This window comes from Aotus nancymaae, unplaced genomic scaffold (assembly GCF_030222135.1).
Source record: "Aotus nancymaae isolate 86718 unplaced genomic scaffold, 86718_ANA_hifiasm-v0.15.2.pri h1tg000020l, whole genome shotgun sequence".
Classification (NCBI taxonomy): domain Eukaryota; kingdom Metazoa; phylum Chordata; class Mammalia; order Primates; family Aotidae; genus Aotus; species Aotus nancymaae.
In genome coordinates, this window is record NW_026988432.1 from 30,239,180 (window position 1) to 30,260,932 (window position 21,753).

Here is a 21,753-nt window from a genome sequence, read left to right on the forward strand (position 1 = left end):
TTTCTGGAACTTAATGGAGTGTTTTTCCCTCTTTTATCTTAGGGCACTCTTTGAGGTACAGGAAGTGATTATTTTGCATACTTGTTCTGAAATAACATCTAAAATTCAACACGTTCTAACTCAGCCTCTTAATAATGCTGTCAAAGATAAACAAAGCCAGATACTACTTAAACTGGTAAGGAAAGATTTTAATTAGTAATATACTATTGCAATAGGAAAGAGGGTTTACTATGAACTGAACGCAACTTCAATTTGTACACAGGTGGCAGGGCTGAGTAGCTTGGTACCACAAGCACATGCCACCACTGCTGGGCTCAAGAAATCCTCTCACATGGGCCTCCCAAAGTGCTGGGATTACAGGTGTGAGCCCAGCTGACAGAGTGTTTCAAAGGGAGAATGAAGGGGTAGGAAGGAGGATGAGTGGTGTCTCAGTAGAGACAGGGAAGTGAAAAACAACGAAGGATTGGTCAGCACAGTTAGACCAGCTGTGTCTGTTGGCTGTCTTCCCGTAGAGACTGGGAGATAAAGCCTCTAAACCTTTCTGATGGAATTACATTTTAAAGGAATGGGTTTTAAGTCCTTGAGAAAGATGCTTCTGAGTTGTAGGAGAAACATGTACATCTCAAAGGGACGGAGAAGGATTCACAATTGTAAGCCCTCTTTAGTAAATGCTCTAAGAACGGAAGATGGGCCTATTGTCAGGTGTTGGCTAAAACAAACAGTAAATTTTTTGGCAGTCTGAAGATTTTTCAGACAAAAAGCAACAGTAGCAACTGGATGCAACAGTGAGCTGTTAGAAATTATGTTAGCATTTGGCTGGGCGGCGGTTCATACCTGTAATCCCAGCACTTTGGGAGGCCGAGGCGGGCAGATCACGACGTCAGGAAGTCGAGACCATCCTGGCTAACACAGTGAAACCCCGTCTTTCCTGAAAATACAAAAAATTAGCCAGGTGTGGTGGCACGTGCCTGTAGTCTCAGCTGCTCGAGAGGCTGAGGCAGGAGAATCACTTGAACCCGAGAGGCAGAGGTTGCAGTGACCCAAGATCACACCACTGCACTGAGCAACAGATCAAGACTCTGTCTCTAAATAAATAAATAAATAAATAAAATTTTTAAAAAGAAACTATGTTAGTATTTAAGTGTTTTAATGTTGAGGTAAAGAAGATACACAATATGCATATCATTTGTGTTGAGAATCTGTAGTGATTTTTTTTCTTTTTTTATTTTTTGTTGTGTTTTTGACAGAGTCTCCTTTTGTCACCCAAGCTGGAGTGCAGTGGCTCAATCTCAGCTCACTGCAACCTTCATCTCCCAGGTGCAAGTGATCCTCCCGCCTCAGCCTCCCCTAGTAGTGGGACCACAGGTGTATACTACTAAGCCCAGCTGTTTTTCGTTTGTTTTGTATTTTTGGTAGAGAAGGGATCTTGTTATGTAGCCCATGCTGAGAATCGGTAGTTTTTAAGAGGCCAAGATTGAGGTGTGGTCAAGAAGAGGGCTCAGCCTGGAGGGATGACCCATTCCTGTAACACAGTGTATCAGTCAGGGTTATCTTGAGGGACAGAACTAATAGGACATATACATATATATATAAAAAGACTGTCAACTTTATACGTATATATAAAGGGGGAGTTTTTTAGGTAGTATTAAGTCACACGATCGATCACAGGGTCCCACAATAGGCTGTCTGCAAGCTGAGGAGCAAGGAGGCCAGTTCAAATCCCAAAGCTAAAGAACTTGGAGTCCAATGTTCGAGGGTAGGAAGCATCCATCATGGGAGAAAGATGTAGGCTGGGAGGCTAAGCCAGTCTACCCTTCTCACGTTTTCTGCCTGCTTTATATCCTGGCCACTCCATCAGCTGATTAGATGGTGCCCGCTTGGATTAAGGGTGGAGCTGCCTTTCCCGACCCACTGACTCAACTGTTAATCTCCTTTGGCAATACCCTCACAGACACACCTAGGATCAATACTTTGCATCCTTCAATCCAATAAAGTTGACACTCAGTCTCAACCATCACATACAGCTAAGCAGGAGTCTAAGGCAGGAGGACTGCTTGAGCCAGGAGTTGAAGGCTGCATGGAGTCATGATGGTGCCACTGCACTCCAGCCTAGGCAACAGAGCAAGATCTTGTCTCTGGAAAAAAAAAAAAAAAAAAAAGAGGTTCAGAGGATCTGGGTTGGAGTTTGGTCAAGGAGGGGATGTTTCTCATTGATTAATTTTAAAACAGGTGTTTTGTTTTAATATTCTTAAATCTTTGTCAAAGCCTTTGTTCTCTCATCTGTAAAATGGGAATATTAATATCTCCTACATCTCCTGGGATCAAGTGCAGTGCTGAGCAATAGAAATATAATGCAAGCCTCACATGTCATTTACAGTATCTTTATAGCCACATTAAATAAAGAATTAAAAATAAACAGAAAATATTAATGTTGGTAATATATTTTAACTCAATATAGTCAAAATATTTTCTTTCTTTTCTTTTGAGACAGAGTCTTGCTCTGTCGCCCAGGCTGGAGTGCAGTGGCATGATCTTGGCTCACTGCAGTCTCCGTCTCCCAGGTTCAAGCGATTCTCCTGTCTCAGTCTCCCGAGTAACTGAGATTACAGGCGCCCACCACCACGCCCGGCTAATTTTTGTATTTTTAGTATAGACAGGGTTTTGCCATACTAACCAGGCTGGTTTCGAACTCCTGACCTCAGGTGATTTGCCCGCCTCAGTCTCCCAAAGTGCTGGAATTACAGGCATGAGCTACCAGGCCCGGTGTCAAAATATTTTCATTTAAACATGTTATCAACATTTAAAAATAATTGGGCTATCTTCATCTTTGTTCTAGTTCCAAGTGTGTGAAATCCGGTATGTATCTTGCACCTGCAGCACTGGCCACACCAGTGCATTGATTGCACAGCACCAGTCTAGACAAGCGACAGGACTTGCGGTCTTCAGCGAGTGGCAGTTCTTAGCAAGATGGGGCGGGGCTTCCCGGAGAGTTCGTCTGGGCTCCATCGGCTTCCGTAGGAAGGCGCCAGCCGCGGAGGCGCCACGTCCCTTGCGGCGGCTGGAGAGAAATCACTCTGACTTCGGGGCGGCTCCGGACCGCCATGGCCTTTACCCTGTACTCACTGCTGCAGGCAGCCCTGCTCTGCGTTAACGCCATCGCCGTGCTGCACGAGGAGCGATTTCTCAAGAACAGTGAGTGGGGCCGCGGGGCGCGGACTGGGGCAGCGCGCGGACCCGAATGAGGCCGCGTGAGGGGACACCACTGCCCGGGACGGATGAACAGCGGAAGGCTTGGCTCAGAGTGGAAGCGGAGCCTTTCCTCCTCTACTCAGATTTGAGATCAACAGCCGGGAGACTATTCCACAGACACCCGCTGTGCAGGGCCCAGGGGGTTGGGGTGGAGGGATACGGAGGTCAGCCAGGCCCCTCTGCTTGCGATTATTTCAGGTCAGTAATTTAATCGCAGTTTCCTGTGACTACTTTCTTTCTTTTCTTTTCTTTTTTTTAATTTTTTTTGAGACAGAGTCTCGCTCTGTTGCCCAGGCTGGAGTGCAGTGGCGCGGTCTTGTGACTACTACTTTTAATTGTCGAAAACCTGGGGTCTGAGTTTTGGGTTAAGAGTTGGGCGTGGAGGGGAAGGAGGCTTGGCTCATTTTGGAGCATCAGTAGTTCACTAACTGATGGAAGGCAATAAGTGTTCCTGGGTTTTAGGAATTATAGGAAGGGAACGTGTTGGAGTTATCAGGACATCCAGCCACTCATGTTCCAAGAAAAGTTTATTCAGATATCTTATTGGGTGCATGCAGTATGCCAAAAACTCTGCTAGAATTTAGAAATTCAGAAATCACAACACAAGTTATACCTCCCAGGACCTCACGTTGTGTGCGAAGTATGTCCGTTTGAATCACTGAAACGTAAAGCCAGGAGCAAGATTGATTCATTTCATTGATTACTTCAGAAGAGATTTATTGAGCACAAAGTATGTGCCAGGCCCATTTATAGTAACTGAAGTTACAGCAGCTACTCTGCCCTTCTGTTGGAAGTTAATCTAAATGAAAACTGAACAAGTAACAAGTATAGAGAGTATTATGTAAGAAAGCGAAGTGCAGGCAGATACTACCCTGTGAATCTGCGAAAGCTTCTTGGAGGAAGTGTGTCTAACCTGAAAATCTGATACATAAGTAAACATAAACTCGGTGAAGGTGAAGGGTTGGGGGAAGTTGGAAGGGTGAGGAGAGCTTTAAGCAGTGTAGACCTGGTGTGAAAACTCTGAGACAGGTGAGAACAGGGTCTTAAACAAGACAGTGACATGACCAGATTTGTGTTATTTGCAAGATCCTTCTGGCAACAATATGGAGGAAAGATTGGAAGGGAAAGCAGTGGATGTGGAAAGAGCCATTCTAAATAGGACAAGTAGATGCAAGTGGGTTTAACAACAATAATAATGATAACTAATACTTATATAGCACTTACATGCAGGATCTGTATCAAATGTTTTACATATATTAACTGGTATAGCCTTCACAGCAACTCTATGGGATAGTTTCCTTTTTCATCCCCATTTTCCAGTGGGAAACCAGAAGCACAAAGAGAGTAGGTGGCTTTCCTAAGAACCCACAGGTAGAAAGTAGAAAGTGGTGGAGCTAGGATTCAGACTTCATCTTCCAGTGTTCATCTGTTCAGCGCTACACAGAAAAGTAGAAGAGATCAAGTTGGGGGTTGAACTGTGTCCCTCAAAAAGATGTGTTGAATTCCCCCTTGATACCTATGAAGGTGACCTTGTTTGGAAACAGGGTCTCTTTGCAGATGTAATCAAGTTAAGATAAGATCATACTGGGTTAGGTTGGGCGTTAGATCCAATGACTGGTGCCCTTATTAAAAAAAGAGAGATCTGGAGACACACAGATGCACACACAGAAGACCATGTGAGAACTGAGGCAGAGATTGGAGTGATGCATATATTAGACAAGGTATACCAAGGATTTCCAGCAACATCTGGATGTTAAGAGAGAGGCATGGATGAGATTATCCTTCAAAGCCCCCAGAAGGAACCAACCCTGCTCACGCCTTGATTTCAGACTTTTAGCCTCCAGAATTACGAGAAAATTTATGTTAAGCCACCCAGTTTGTGCTGCTTTGTTATGGTAGCCCTAGGAATCTTATGTAGATCAGAAGATATTTTAAAAGTAGAGGCTGGGCACAGTGGCTCACACCTGTAATCCTGGCACTTTAGGAGGCCAAGGTGGGCAGATCACTTGAGGTCATGAGTTTGACCTCAGAATCACCCTGGACAACATGGTGTCTGTACTAAAAATACAGAAATTAGCAGGGTATGGTGGTGGGTGCCTGTAATCCCAGCTACTCAGGAGGCTGAGGCAGGAGAATCACTTGTACCCTAGAGGCAGAGGTTGTGGTGAGCCGGGATCACGCCATTGCACTCCAGCCTGGACAACAAGAGGAAAAATTCCATCTCAAAAAAAAACAAAAAAAAAAAACTGCTACAAACTGTTAGAATGATCCAGAAATACTAATACTTTTCCCTCTAGAGCTTTGTTTTGTCTTCTCTGCAGAGGCAGCATAGAAATATTTTGCCCGTGCATGTGTTTCGAATTTGGTCCCCAAACTAATTTAAGATTGTTAATTATGTTACATTGGCTTGTCTAAGTTGATAAGCTGTTGTTTAAAAATATCTAAATACATTTTTAAAAAGAAGTTTAAAATATTTTAAATATTTATTAAATATAGTTTATATAGGTGCTTTCTTGTTGCCTTGATTTTTTTTTGTTTTTTATTTTTTAATTTGGGTTTTAGATAAGCAAATACAGATTTTTATAGCAAACTCCTTACTGGTTATCCTCCAGTTTTGCTTCTTTTAGGTGAAGCTGAGCATGTTCTTCAGTGGTTTGAAATTCTTCAGTTCTTCAGTATCTGTAGCCTTCAATATAAACCTCAACACTCTCACATGATTTACAAGCCCACCATAAGGTACCCCTTCCTCCTCCTCCTTCTCTTTTATCCTTTCCCAGTATCTATCCTGTGTACCATTTTTACCACTGCTGAGCCTTTACTCATCAGTGACCTTGACGTAACTCCTTTCTTTAAGCGGCTAACTCCTCAGCCTGTCAGTTAAGACCTACCTGTGGCATTGCCCTTTCCCACAAACCATCTGTGACCCATCTCCATGGGTCATATCACCACTGTAGTTTCTTTTCTGTATCCTCCAGTAGACTGAGGAAAAGGATCCTCTTATCTTTACAGTTCTGTCAATCAACGAATGTTTTCTAAATAATTAAATAGCTTTAACATTATCATATTCTTGCAATTCCTGATATGAGGGATATGTGTATTTTTATAAATAATTTAGCCAGTATTTTCACAGTAATATAGGGAATATGTTCTGTTTTCTAGTTTTCCACAATTATGTTAATTTCCTTTTAGTATAAGAAAAAAAATTGCCACATAGCAAAGTAGATTTTGATGCCTGCAAAAATTGTTCTTACTAGAGTTTTTGTTTGCTTTATCCAATATCAATTTGACAAGTATTTGTCAATATCCAGTACTAGGTATACGTTATGAACACCACAATAGAAACACCTCACACATGAATCAGTGTATTAGTCAGCTCAGGCTGCTGTAACAAAATGCTGTAGACTGGGTAGCTTCTCACTTCAATTTTCTCACTGTTCTGGAGCCTGGAAGTCCAGGATTAGGGTACCGGCATGGCTTGATTCTGGTGAGGGCCTTCTTTCTGACTTCAGATGGTCAGGCTTCAGGCCTTTATCTAAGAATAGAAAGTGGGCTGCAGTTAACTGAGAACTTACTATATCTTTAAATTGCTTCAGTGGTGATGCTTAAATTATGTTAATTCCAGTAGTGTAGAGTTTTATCTTGTTTTGTTGAAGAGCAAAATTTTTTTTTTCCTGGGCGTCACTCATCTCACATGTAAAAAAATATGTTTAAGCAATTTTTTGAAACAGATCTAAAAGAAAAAAGATTGCTGGGAAGTATGATTTCCAATAAAAATGGAGTGCATAGTATTTAAAACAAATCCTTTTTACCATACAAGAAATTGTGGCTGTGGATGGAAAGGATTGATAATTTTACCAATGATAAATTTTTAAAACAAGTAAAGAAAATGAAACTATCAATACCATGTAAAGGTGATTTTAAAACATAATTTTAAATACCCAATGTGACACCACAGAACTCATCCCAGCCCTGAGGATGTTCATGCTGTGGGGAGGAAGACCTAATTGCAGAGGGCTTTCTCTAACATGAGCTTCTACAGGCTTTCTTTTTAAATTTTGTTTTTACTTTTATCAAAGCAATATGTATATGTTTTTCAAAGTTAGAAAGCTCTTCAGTTTAAAGAAAGATAGAAGCCATCTGTCTCATTCCTCCTCGACCTGAGCCCCATTCCTTAGAAGCAAACTATTGACTTACGCTGTGGGAGGGTTTCACACAATTCTACCACCAGCAGCACACTCAGGCTTGAGTGAGCACAAGCATACTAGTCCTCCGTTATTCACAGTTTCGCTTTCCACAGTTTCAGTTAAACTGCAGTCAGTCACAGTCTGGAAATATCGAAATGGGAAATTCCAGAAATAAGTAATTTATCCATTTGAAATTGTGGGCCCATTATGAGGAGCATGATGAAGTCTTGCACCACCCTGTTCCATTCCACCTGGCAAATGAATTATTCATTTGTCCAGCATCTCCGAGCTGTGTATGCTACCTGCCTCAGTTACCTGTTAGTCACATAGCAGTTAGTTGTCTTGGTTATCAGAGTAAATGTTGCAATATCGCAGTGCTTGTGTTCAAGTAACCCTTATTTTACTTAATGACCCCAAATTGTAAAAGTAGTGATGTTGGCATATTGTTATAATTATTCTATTTTATCATTAGTTAGTTACTAATCTCTTACTATCCCTAATTTATAATATGTATATACATTATATATATATACACACACACACACACACACACATAGTATATATAGGGTTTGGTACTATCTGTGGTTTCAAGCATCCCGTGGGGATCTTGGAACATATGCCCCCATGGATAAGGGGGGATTACTGTAAACATACTTCTCCATCTCTCCCTTCTCCAACCAATTATTGCAAATATTAGAATTCCATATTTACATTACTATTACTATAAGTATTGCTCATAGCTGAATGGTAAAAAATAATGACTTTTATTCTTTTAGTTGATTTGTGATTTAGGTAAAGCATTCTAGATTGAAACTAATTTTTCTGCAGAGTTTTGAAGACATTATACCTTTTAATTTTCTTATTTTTCAGTATTACTGTTAAATTTAATGCCATTTTGTTTTCTGGTTCTTTGTAGGTAGCCTGATTTGGCTAAGCCTTTAGGGTATTCTTGTTATCTTTATGAATCTGAAATTTTACAATAATGTGAACAACATGAGGGTCTTTTTTCATTCGTTGGGCTGTTTTCTGATTGGACCCTTTGGTTAAAAAGTCTCATGTCCAGTTTAGGGATTTTTCTCTTAACATTTCTTCAATAATTGCTTCCTATGTTTTACTTCTGTCTTTTTGGAACTGATTATTTTGACAGATTTATACTCTAATTTTCTTTTTTCTTTAATTTTGTTTGGTAGGTTTTCTTAATTTCATCTTTCAACCCTCCTTTATTTTTGAACTTTTTATCCTAATGTAGCAAGAGCTGCTTGACCCCTGGATGGGATCTATTCTTATGGTATTGTGTTCTTGTTTCATAGCTATAATGGCTTTTCTCTAAGGATGTTCATTTAAGAAATTTATTTTTCTACTTCTTGCATCTTCTCTTCCTTAGAGTCTCCATTTCTGTTTGATATGTCTTTCCATATTAAGAATTGTTCTTTCTTGACTATTAGTTTATTTTTAATTGTAAGGCACTGAGAAGCTCTTTGGAAGTTCTATGTGTGGGGTCAGGACTTGTTTACTGGTGGGTCTCACTATTAAGTGAAGGAAGAAATTGGCTATTTCATTGAGGTGACGCTCCCAAATGTCAGTATTGGAAGGAAGTCTTTCTTCCTAGACAACTGGCCAATTTCCAGAGTAATTTTCTAGCTTCCTGACTGTAGAATATAAGTTTTATACATTCAGACGTACGTGATAGAGCACATGGGCAGGAGAAGTCTTACACATTGGTATTCAGACTTTTATTCAATCCACGCTCCATGGCTGTCCGCAGGTTCAGAGCTTCTGTGTTTCAGTCTCTTCTGAGAGTAAACAGCCCTTCTTCTGATGGGGTAAGAGAGGCACAGTCTAGGGGAATGAGGGTTGTCTAATTGCTTTTATGTAGACTTTTTTTGTTTGTGTTTTCTTTTTATGAGACAGGGTCTTGCCCTGTCACCCAGGCTGAAGCGCAATGGTATGATCATGGCTCACTGCATTCTCGATCTCCTGGGCTCAAGTGATCACTACAGGCACACAACACCGGGCACAGCTAATTATTATTATTATTTTGAGACTGGGTCACACTTTGTTACCCAGGCTGGTCTCAAACTCTTGGGCTTAAGCAGTCCTCCGTCTTGGCCTCCTAATGTGCTGGGATTTGAAGTGTGAGCCACCATGCCCAACCTAGACTTTCAGTTAATCCCGGTTTTCATCTTTGTCACCTACACTGGCATTTTTAATTTTCACTCACTTTTCTAGAGTTAGCCCAATTCACCTGTTTTGTTTTTTATTATGTACTTCCTATTGGGTTTAAGTTTCAGCTTTTCTGTGCTAAGTCAGTTATTCTTCTTCCAGTTTTTTTTCTTATTTTCCAAATTTTGAAAGATTTCTCTTTCCTGGAGATTTCTTTCCTGGAGATTTCTTTCTTGTTAACTTATCCTTTTATTGTGATTTTTGGTAGGGTTTCCAGAGAAAGCTAAGAAAAAAGCTTTTTTGTTTACCCCAGAACCAGGCTGCTTTCTTATGGTGTAAAGCTATTATTTTAGGTTTATATGAGTTAGGAAATCTTCCCAGTCATTCTGTCTTTCCATAGACATTTTCCTGTAGAAGTTACACAGTTTAGAAGGTGACACAACTGATGGTGATCATTTTGTGTGTCATATATGGCTAAAGAGACTAATATTAAGTAGCTTTTACCATGCTATAATTAGTTAAAGGCCGATCATCTTTGAATTTAAGATTACAAAAAGAGGACTGCCATTTAGAGGAGAATGCCGATTGAGCTACCTAAAGGAATGAAAGAGAAATATATGGAAGAAAGAAGTTAGAGCAAAACATGTACTACACTGAAAGAAAATGTTGGAGAGGCAGTATTTGCTTGCCAGAAAGATAAGTAGACTCAGAAATGAGGGTGATGTTGCCCAGGCAAGATCCAGGTATATTTTGTGTCCTTGCTTCTGCAGTGCACATTATTTCACATCTTAATATTTCTGAAATGGTTTTTTAACTTGGGTAGATGTGTACATTTAATATTGGAGGATTTCTCCCCTCCACCCTCAAATCTACCATTGAATGATAGGTTTATTTTATAATTCATGTGTCTTAAAAATGAAGAAATAGGCTGGGTATGGTGGCTCATGTCTGTAATCCCAGCACTTTGGGAGGCCAAGGCAGGAGGATTGTTTAAGCCCTGGAGTTTGAAACCACATAGTGAGAACTCGTCTCTGTTAAAAAAAAAAAAAAAAAAAATATATATATATATATATATATATATATATATATAATGAAATAGAGTTCTTTGGAGTCTTGTTTATGATCCTAGAATTTACCTTATCTTATCCCCGATTAACTCAGTTTATTCTTATTTAGTTTAATGTCACAGACATTTGCTAAGTACTTGCTGTGAGGTGGGGAGTGGGGAAGAGTAGAAAGTTAAAGAAAGATGGCTAAATTGTAGTCTTTATCCTCCAGGAATCTGTAACCTTTTTTTTTTAATCACCAAGGGAATTTGTAATCTATGAGGAGACACCTGAAAACAACTAACCAAGTAGGAGAGCAAAGTCAATACAATCAGTAGATTATTTGGGTAGCAAAGAGAAAGGTTTATTCTGACATGTAAGTGGGAATTAGGAAAGGCCCTGACATTGAAGTCAGACCTAGATCAGAAGCTGCCTTTATCATGTACAGCCAACCAGGCATGGTGACTCATACCTGTAATCCCAGCGCTTTGGGAGGCCCAGGCAGGTGGATCGCTTGAGTCCAGGAGTTCAAGACCAGCCTGGGTGAGATGGTAAAGCCCCGTGTCTATAAATAAGGTATAAAAATTAGCTGGATGTGTTTGCATGTGCCTATAATCCCAACTATTTGGGAGGCTGAGGCAGAAAGATCACTTGAGCCTGGGAGGTGGAGGTTGCAGTGAGCTAAGATTGTGCCACTGCACTCCAGCCTGGACAACGAGTGAAACCCTGTTGTACGGCAACATGTACAGCAATTAGAGAGTAATTCAGGGGTCCCCAACCCCCAGGCCACAAACCTATTAGGAACTGGACCACCCAGCAGGAGGTAAGTGGCAGGCGAGTGAGCTAAGCTTCATCTGTATAGAACAGCCCCTCCCCATGGCTTCCATTAGTGCTTGAGCTCTGCCTCCTGTTAGGTAAGCAGTGGCATTAGATTCTCATAGGAACATGAATCCTGTTGTGAATTGTGCATGTGAGGGATCTAAGTTGCATACTCCTTATAAGAATCTAATGCCTGATGATCTATCACTGTCTCTCATCACTCCCAGATGGGGCTGTCTAGTTGCCCGAAAACAAACTCAGGGCTCCCACTGATTCTACGTTATGGTGAGCTGTATGATTATTCCATTATATATTACAGTGTAATAATAGAAATAAAGTACACAATGAATGTAATGCACTTGAATCATCCTCAAACCACCACCACCCCCAAACCCTATCTGTGGAAAAATTGTCTTCCATGAAACTGGTCCCTGGTGCCACAAAGGTTGGGGACTGCTGGAGTAACTGACTTCAAATAGGAATACTTGGAGGGTTGTGGTAGGATATAAAACTAGAATGTCAATTTAAGGAGTTTCATCTTTATTCAGTAGGCAGTGGGAATCGAGGTAGCAAGATCTAACCTTTAAGGGAGAAAACTTACGGGGTTGAGACATCAAGATCACAGGAATGAGTCTTGCAAGAGATAGCAAAGGCTGTGATAGTGACAACTGTGATGGTAGTTATACTATGGGAGTCCAAAAAAGAACGAAACCCCTGTGGACTAGAAGGGCTAAAAGCAGAGACTAGGAGTCAACAACAGCCCTGTTGTAAACTTGAATTTTAAATTAGTTTTATTATACCACAGCATATCTCAGTGACAACAAAGAAAACAACCATTATTTAGCATTTTATTTCAACCAAATAAAAGTTAATTAAAAGTGAAATCTTATTTCCCAATATTTGAGTCTTTCCGGTATATATATTTTAAAAAACTGTTCTCTTCAAGTTTAAGGGTTAGCGTGTCAGGAATTAATTAAGCCCTGTAGTCATACGAGATAGGAAAAAGTGGACCTGAAAACGAGGACAAGAGAAGGACAAATTGCAGAAATGAGGACATGTAACTCTTCAGAAGAATGTGTCGCACAATAGGAGTATTAGCGCATAAGGGTAAAGAAATAATGATTTGTAGTGTCATAGGAAAATGACAAAAGAATGTAAAAGAGTCATTTACAGAGGATAAGAGGGGTAGTAGGCTAAAATTCCTCAAGTCAAAATTAATAAATTAAGACGAATTATTAAGGAAAAAGAGAAAAAAGATATGTCCTGCTGGCAGACTAGAGCATGCTTTGGAAGCCCAACCAAGCTATTACAGGTTTGGATCATAATCCCAAAAGACACAATCCTGGATGCCATAATTCCTAATGTCTCAAATCTCAAAAGATTAAAATCCCGAATCTTGAAAGAAAGCTCAGTTTTGGGGAAAGGATTAGTGTGTTTGGGTATAAGCAGGATAGTTATATCATGGTAGGTGCATCATGTTAGGCAGAACTATTATATTGTTCTTGTCTTTATTTGCATTGGGTGGAAAATTCGGGTGAGTGGATTGACTACTAGATGCTATAGTGCTAAAAAGTTCGGTTTAAAAATGTGTCACCTACATTAGCATTCCTTCCAGCTGATGGTATTCCTGGAACTTTGAATGAATTAAAGCCACATTTGCCAGAAAAAGCCAGTGAAGTTACTGACTGGTTCAAAAATAATTATGTGTGGCCAGGTGCAGTGGCTCATGCCTGTAATCCCAGCACTTTGAGAGGCCGAGGTGGGTGGATCACAAGATCAGGAGTTCAAGACCAGCCTGGCCAACATGGTAAAACCGCATCTCTACTAAAAATGCAAAAATTAGCTGGGCGTGGTGGCGAGCACCTGTAATCCCAGCTACCTAGGAGGATTAGGCAGAGAACTGCTTGAACCCAGGAGGCGGAGATTGCAGTGAGCTGAGATCATGCCATTGCACTCCAGCCTGGGTGACAGAGTGAGGCTCCGTCTCAAAAAAAAAAAAAAAAAAATTATGTGCATAGTAGGGTAAGAAGACACTGATGCAACAGTGTTGCTGCTTGATCACCAATGGATTTCTGGGTACCTAAAACAACACAGAAGCATGGCACAGAGGATAGGAACTTTTAATAGGGAAAGCTCATGTTGATATATATCAAACCATAGAAGAATTTCAAAAAGAGCAGTGCCACCTAGAAAATGAATGTGAGCAGTATGTCTGACAAAAGCCAGGTCCTAAAAGAAAAAAAAGCAGCTATTCATTGTGACACAAGACATCAAAATACAGTTAATGATGGAGAAAGCCAACTAGCTCTTAAGGAATATCTCCAGGCAATTGCCCATAATCTATCCCTGTAATAACACATCATCATATGTCACATTTTTTTCAGCTTTTTTTCTTTTTCAATTGTTTTCACTATTTTAAATTGTCAGCATTGGTTCTTACAATTCCCAATGCTATGTATTTCATCTCTACATCATTTGCAATACTGGAGGTATAAACTGTGTAGAGACTTTGAGAGAGTTTTGATTTGTTTTATGCATTCTTTGCAAACTTGACTGCAAAAGGACATTACCACCGTGTTAACTTTGTGTATCGGCATTGTGCATGTATGTGAAAACATGCTCAGTAAATGAAGGAAGATTATTTCTGTATATCTGTCTGCATTTGTGAAAAAGAAAATTTCTTGTGATCTCAGCTCTTTGGGCAATTGCATATGTAGTGGTGACCCACTGTATTTTTCACTGATCCTATCAAAAGACTTAGGTTGTCTGTCACAGTATTTCAGAGGACCACCGTTATAAAGCTAGGTTAACATCCAACCATAGTGATAATGTGTTTATACATGATAATGTGTTTATACATTTTCCTTTTTGGCCTATTTCTTTGTGAATATGGTTCACCTGCTCATGGCTGTTATATCTGTGGGACTGCCATTAGTATACCTTAGTGCCACAAAAATATATATGCTGTCATTGCCCATTTTATTGTGTAAAGTGGCCTTTGAAGTGTTCTATTGTGTTTTTATGTTTCTCAAGTAACACATTTGCCTCTTTTTAAAACTTTTTAAATTGAGACAGGGTCTCACTCTGTCACCAGGCTGGAGTGCAGTCATGTGATCATGGCTTACTGCAGCCTCGACCTTCCCCGGGTTCAGGTGATCCTCCCACCTCAGCCTCCCGAGTAGCTAGGACTATAGGCACACACCATCACACCCAACTAATTTTTGTATTTTTAATAGAGATGGGGTTTCACCATGTTACCCAGGCTGGTCTCAAACTCCTGGGCTCAAGTGATCCACCTACCTTGACCTCCCAAAGTGATGGAATTAGAGGCGTGAGCCACCATACCCAGCCCCCCAAAATTCTTTAAAAGATAACTCCCCTTTTAAAAATGTAAATGAGGGCTGGGTGCAGTGACTCATGTGTAATCCTAGCACTTTGGGAGGCCAAGGTGGGTAGATCACTTGAGCCCAGAAGTTCAAGACCAGCCTGGGTAACATGGCAAAACCCCGTCTCTACTAAAAATACAAAAATTAGCCAGGTGTGGTGGTGTGTGCCTATAGTCCCAGCTACTCAGGAGGCTGAGGTGGGAGGATCATCTGAACCTGGGGAGGTTGAGGCTGCAGTGAGCCATGATCACACCACTGCAGTCCAGCCTGGGTGACTCCAGCAGGGCAACAGAGTAAAACCCTGTCTCAATTAAAATAATAATAATAATAAAAGAAATATTTAGGCCAAATGTGGTGGCTCGTACCTGTAATCTCAGCACTTTGGGAGGCTGAGGTGGAGGATCACTTGAGATTAACCTAGGCAGCAAAGGGAGACCCTGTCTCTATATTACTATAAATGATTTTTTAAAAAGAATAAAAAAATTATTCTTCCTAGAATTACATGTTTGAGATTTCAATGTTTATTGATTGTCATTTTTGGGATTTTAGACTTCAGGGTTTTGATCTGTTGAAATTTCAAGATTTGGGATTATGGCATTTGAGATTTGTGTATTTTGGTATTTTGATCAACTTCCACTTTACCAGTTTTACTTTAAAAGTTTCCCCAAGTAATGTAGACAATGATTCTCAGCTACAGCATTTTTATACTAATGATTTTGATGGATTTTTATAAATTCTGAATTGAGCTAATTATAATAATTATATAGCTTGATAGTATGCTTTGGTTTTCAGTTGTGACTTGAGAAGTATTTGAATGGTATTTTTAAAAAAGAGAAAAAAACAGTTACAAAGATCATCTTCACTAAATTAAATGCCATGAAATAATCTAGACTGTAGTTTATTTTATAAAATCAAAGTGTAAATGAAGTGAAATGAGGGTGTTAGTATCAAAAATTTTAAAAACGAAAATATTTAACTCACTATTGTTTTAACTTTCCTTGAAAGTCATGACTTTATGTCTTTAACAAGGTCTCAAACTAATCTTTTAGAAGATGCTAGTGAGGGAGCAAAGCACGTGTGTAATAACTTTTAACACAGCTAATCTTTATATTATACAGTTGGCTGGGGAACAGACCAGGGAATTGGTGGATTTGGAGAGGAGCCGGGAATTAAATCACAGCTAATGAACCTTATTCGATCTGTAAGAACCGTGATGAGAGGTAAGAAGAAAAGCTAATAGAGCACTCTTAAGTTTTAATGTTGTGGTTTTATTTAAGTAGCAAAGCTTCTGAATGTGAATACCACATATGCCATTTGTAATGGGAGGTTTTCTTTCTCTTAAACATGGCTTTACTGCTTGAAAGTTAATGGGTTTTTTTTTTTCTTAGTTTGCCTCTTATTTCTATCTAAACCAGCTGGTACAGAATGCTTATAATCTGTATATTTGTGTGTTACCCGTCACAGCTAAAAGACAAAATTATATTCTTGCCTTTTAGGAACTGTTGCTTCCAATTTGTAAAATCATATACAGTATTGGGAGGCTTTCAAGAGAAAGCTGGGCGCGGTGGTTCACTCCTGTAATCCCAGCACTTTGGGAGGCTGAGGCAGGCAGATCACCTGAGGTCAGGAGTTCGAGACCAGCCTGGCCAACATGGTGAAACCCCATCATTACTAAAAATACAAAATTAGCTGGTGACACATACCTGTAATCCCAGCTGCTCAGGAGGCTGAGGCAGGAGGATGGCTTGAACCCAGGAGGTGGAGGTTGCAGTGAGCTGGGATCGTGCCATGCCACTGCACTCCAGCCTGGAAGACAGAGTGAAATTCTGTCTCAAAAAAAAAAAAAAAGAGAGAGAGAGAGAAATAAAGATTTCATATCTGTCATTCTACTGGAAAATATTTTTGAGCAATTCAAGAAAAAAGAGTTCAAAAACCTTTTATTTAAAACAATGATAATTAGGGCCTCTTCTCCCTTTAACAACCTTGGATACAATGTTAAATAAGTTCATTTTTAATGTAGTAAATTGACATTACAGAATTTTCTTTGCACTGTATTTCTCATCTCAAGTATCAGTGGCAACCTTGCGGGTCTACTTCTGCCTGAGTCTGATGCACTTATGTTCCCAGGGTTATACCAGGACTATCTACAGATGTTTCACATTGATCTGATTGTTCCAGTGCAACCCTTATTCCCAGTTATACAGACTTTCTTGAAAATAAGTTTTGGATTTCATGATCTAAAGTATTTTAGAATGTTCCTGTAATAATGATTCATAACATGATAATGATGACATATTGTTAGATATTTCCATCCTTCCTAGAGGCTAATAACTATTTCCTAGTTTTTTCTCCAATTTTTTTTTTATAGTAACAAACTTTTTTTTTCTCTTTGCAGTGCCGTTGATAATAGTAAACTCAATTGCAATTGTGTTACTTTTATTATTTGGATGAATATCAGTGGAGGAAATGGAGACTCAGAAGAAGACATGCCAGTAGAAGTTATTACTTCGGTCATTATTGGAATATTTATATCACTAGCTCACCTTGCACTTGTCAAAAATGTAAAGCTGAAAATAAAACCAGAGTTTCTATTTATCTGGTTTTTTTTTTTTAATGTTGTAGTTGTGGTTTCATTACCAAAAGATCAGATCATGAGAGGCAGTAACTCTCCAGGACTGGAATATCTGATTGCTCACTGTTAATAGTAGTTCATGCTGTGGTGAGATTGTTAAAAGAGTGCAAGACTGTTGCTTCTCTTTTTTTTTTTTAGATATTTTTCTATCTTTCACTTCTCAGGGATGAATTTTGTTTTCAAAGTTTTGAAGTTCCTTGCAACTTAGCCAGGATGTGAGTGGTTATCCCAAGATAAAATTTAAAATATTTTTTAAAAGTAATTACTGCACATAAAATAAAAAATAGTTAATTTGAATAATTTTATTTTAAACTCCTTGGTTATTTTGTCTATATATTGCCTCAGCTATAAATTCAAATTTATAGATACTATTGAGTATTAATACTCTCTGATTTCAGGGAGAATTCTGTCAGTCACATGATGATTATGTTTTTGTTTAACATTCTTTCCATGCATTTGTTATTTTATTAATTGGCCTGAATGATGAGACCAGACCAGTATCTGCAGATTTGCATTGTCAGAAAAATCTACAAGTCTGCCCTTTTTACAATGCTTTTTTATTTATGCTTTTTTTTTAAAAAAAAAGCATAAATATTGGTCTGCAAGAGCAATCACAATCCTAAACAATCACAATTAAACTACTACATAAGAATACTGTTTATCGTGAAGCATTTACCTCTCAAAAAATCATTACGTTTCTATTTCTTGGTGGAGTAGCACATTGTGTGGTGTGATTCTTAATTCTTCATTAAGTTTGACAATAGGACATTCATGCTAGATACGTTGTCTTTTATTTTGTTTTATTTTTATGTCTCAGACCATCGTGTGAGGTTGCTCATCTCATAATACAGTTTTATGCAGAAAAGTTGAAACTGTGTAAATGGTTTTTATGGAAATTATCAGTTACAATATTTTAAAGGGGTACAATGGTGTCTTTGTTTATAGGAGAACATTTGTAAATAAAGTTGAATTTCTAAGTCAAGCATTTGTTTTTGTACCTTAGTATAAACCTGTCAGTGTTAACTGCATTAATCTCCATTTTTTGTATAACACCTTTTTTTATATGTTCTTTGCTATAAAATTGCCGAGTATAGATTTAATGAAAGTAAATATTTACATCTATTTTTTTTTCTTCAGTGAATTAACTGAATTGCTGTCCTACATCCAGAAGACTCAGGAGCAACTTTTATTTCATGACTTAAGTTACTTCTAAAACTATGGAGCAGGTATTAAGTACCTTTTGGCTTTGCCTGAGTTACAGATGGATCATCTTTGGACTGTGGGCATGCAGCTAGAGCAAGGAATGTACCAGGGATTCTTAATTGATTACTTGACTCATGTGAATGACTGACTAATTTGGTACTTAGGGGCCATGTTCTTTCAGCTGTACAAAGAACTGATGCATGAGTTTAAGCTACTGAAAACATTCAAAAGAAGCAGTTACTTGAGGGCAGGCCCATTTCCCCAGATGGTATGAGCAGTACAAAATTTTTTAAAAAGAAAGAAAAGAGTGACCTTGATCTGATGCTATTTTTCATGTAAGATATTACAGCATACCTTCATATTAATTCATTGTTGGGATATCATCCCAATATTCTATCAGGGAGCAGTCACAGAAGGGCCAGGATCAAAGTGTTCTGTAGCCAAGTAGTTCTGAGGAAAGTGAAGCACTGAACATCAAAATATGTCATATCAGAAGGCCACTTCATAATTCCACTTTTAATGTGGCTGAAGAGGGATCTGTAAGCTTTCACAGGTCAGTCCTGGCTTCCCCAGAGCAGTTGTGATTCAGTAACCATAGTGTGTTATTTTAGTAGACAATAACTTAAGTGCCTGTTGGCCTGCCCACGTCCTCCCCTTTATCTGTTCTCAGGATTTATAATTTGTGATTATTCTGGACTCCAGATACTGATGATGTTTATAGTCCTTATGTATTCTGGCCCTATGTTTGCATGCCTCTGAACTGTGCGAAGGTTCTTTGCTCTAGTCTGTAGATACTAACCAAATTTATACCCCAATCCCTAATCAAGTACAGTGGCTTTCAAACTTTTATTGTTAACAGCAGACTCAGATTTTCAAAGGAATTCTGACATAGAACTGCAACATTCCAATATCAAAAACAGATGAGAGTAGGTCCATTTATTTGTTTTTAGTTTAAATAGGGCTGGGACTCAAAGGCTCAGTATTCAGCCTCCACTGCACTCTCTCAAGCTTCCCAAGGCATTTCCATAAAACCCTAAAGTTTCAAAAACATAGCTATAAAGTACCTTTTAAAAATCCCTGCTTTAGCCATAAAAAAGAATTAGACCATGTCTTTTGTAGGAACATGGAGCTGGACCCATCATCCTTAGAAAACTAATGTAGAAACAGAAAAATAAATACCGCATGTTCTCACAAATGGGAGCTGAATGATGAGAACTCGTGGACATAAGGAGGGCAACAACAGACACTGGGAGCTGTTTGAGAGTGGAAGGTGGGAAAACAGGAGCAGAAAAAATAACTATTGGGTACTGGACTTAGTACCTGGGTGATGAAATAATCTGTACCAAAGCCCCATGACACAAGTTTAACAATTTAACAAACCTGTACGTGTACCCCTAAATCTAAAATAAAAGTTAAAAAAGTAAAAATACAAATACTTTTTAAAAATCCCTGCTTTAGGGAGGTTGGGAGGGGTGAGGGATACAGAAGCTACGTATTGAGTACAATGTACAGTAGTCCAGTGATGGGTGGACTTTACCATATTTCAGACTTTACACTACTATATAATTTCTGACTTTACACTACTATATAATTTATAATTATATAAAAAAATTTCAGACTTCACACTACTATATAATTCATCCATGTAACCAGAAACCACTTGTACTCCTAAAGCTATTGAAATAAAAAGCTAGATGAGTTCCCCCACCTTCCTCCCCCTACCAAAATCCTTGCTTTAGATGCATAAGAATAGAGAATCTGATCTGTGCTCTAGATGGGTTACATGTGTAATACTGGTGAAATGACAAGAGAAAACAAGATATTTGACTAGTAAAAAGAGTAGAAGGCAAGATATTTCTAATATATCAAGCAAACCTTTTACCATGCGACTGAAAGCAAACTTCCTAAGATCTCAGTAGTTTTTGGTTGTCCTATCTGTAAAATTGGTCAGTAACCTTCAGAACAGAAGTCTGGCCAGATTGTCATATGTGTGTGTGTATATATATATATATATATATAATCTTTTACAGATCACTAATATTTGATTCTAGATGTGCTTCAACCAAAGAGATGTTTTCCTGAAGTAAAATGTTTTTTATGAAGTAAATCGTTTTTCATTATTAGTTTCTAAGTTATTACCAATGTAACATTTTGAGGCTGGGCACAGTGGCTCACACCTGTAATCCCAGCATTTTGGGAGGCCAAGTCGGGCAGATCGCTTGAGGTCAGGAGTTTGAGACCAGCCTGGCCAACATGGTGAAACCCCGTCTCTACTAAAAGTACAAAAGTTGGCCAGGTGTGGTGGCACATGCCTTTGATTCCAGCTACTCGGGAAGCTGAGGCACGAGAATTGCTTGAACCTAGGAGGCAGAGGTTGCAGTGAGCTGAGATTGTGCCACTGTACTCTAGCCTGGGCTATACACAGTGAGACTCTGTCTCAAAACAACAACAACAAAAATAACATTTTAATACCAATCAGAATGGAATTCTTTTTTTGTGAAGACTTCTCTTGGCCCAGATTGTTCATTGTAAGTCAAATATTGTGAAAACATTTGGTGCAAGGACCTGGGACACAGTGGGCAATGTCCATGGGTATCAATGGTCAAGGTAAGTTTTGGAATCCTGTTTGTGTTCCAGTTCAGATACTACTTTATGTCTTCATTCCTTTGGGTTTTTTGCCCCATCTTTTTTTCTGAATCCAGCCCCTCCCTTTGGAGGGGCTGAATTCCTTCTTTATATATCTTGCCTTTCATCAAGTAGATCCATTTGGAGAGGAGAAAACCATTAGTCCTATTCCATTATTCCACATAATGCGAATGAAGCAGGGCATTGGTACTCACTCCTGTAATCTCAGCACTTTGGCAGGATGAGTTGGAAGAATTGCTTTAACCCAGGAGTTTGAAACCAGCCTGGGCAACATTGTGGGACTCCACCCTGTCTACAAAAATCAAAATTAGCCGGTTGTGGTGGTGTGCACCTGTGGTCCCAGCTACTGGGGAGGCTGATGCAGGAGGATCCCTTGAGCCTCAGAAGTCGAAGCTGCAGTGAGCCATGATTGTGCCACTGCACTC

The 21,753-nt window shown here is 39.2% G+C and overlaps 1 protein-coding gene across 2 annotated transcripts; it reads left to right on the forward strand.

The window, feature by feature from the left end:
- Nucleotides 1–3,029: 3,029 nt before the first annotated feature.
- IER3IP1 (immediate early response 3 interacting protein 1) lies at nucleotides 3,030–20,781 on the forward strand. 2 transcript variants are annotated; one of them, XR_010343622.1, is made up of 4 exons: nucleotides 3,030–3,192; nucleotides 15,966–16,067; nucleotides 17,243–17,357; nucleotides 18,617–20,781. XR_010343622.1 is itself a non-coding variant. In XM_064379209.1 (3 exons), the coding sequence occupies exons 1-3, from the start codon at nucleotides 3,102–3,104 to the stop codon at nucleotides 17,296–17,298; spliced, it is 249 nt and encodes an 82-aa protein (XP_064235279.1). In that variant the 5' UTR covers nucleotides 3,030–3,101; the 3' UTR covers nucleotides 17,299–18,461. The 2 variants fall into 2 exon arrangements, 1 of the variants encoding a protein (XP_064235279.1); XM_064379209.1 differs by lacking the exon at nucleotides 18,617–20,781 and having other exon boundaries at nucleotides 17,243–18,461.
- The last annotated feature ends 972 nt before the right edge of the window (nucleotides 20,782–21,753 follow it).

Excerpts from the sequence above, each read along its gene's own strand:
- IER3IP1 (XM_064379209.1), top strand. The coding sequence starts at position 3,102 with ATGGCCTTTACCCTGTACTCACTGCTGCAGGCAGCCCTGCTCTGCGTT. Across the intron at positions 3,193-15,965 it reads GGAGCGATTTCTCAAGAACA|TTGGCTGGGGAACAGACCAG; the intron begins GTGAGTGGGGCC and ends TATATTATACAG. Across the intron at positions 16,068-17,242 it reads TGTAAGAACCGTGATGAGAG|TGCCGTTGATAATAGTAAAC; the intron begins GTAAGAAGAAAA and ends TTCTCTTTGCAG.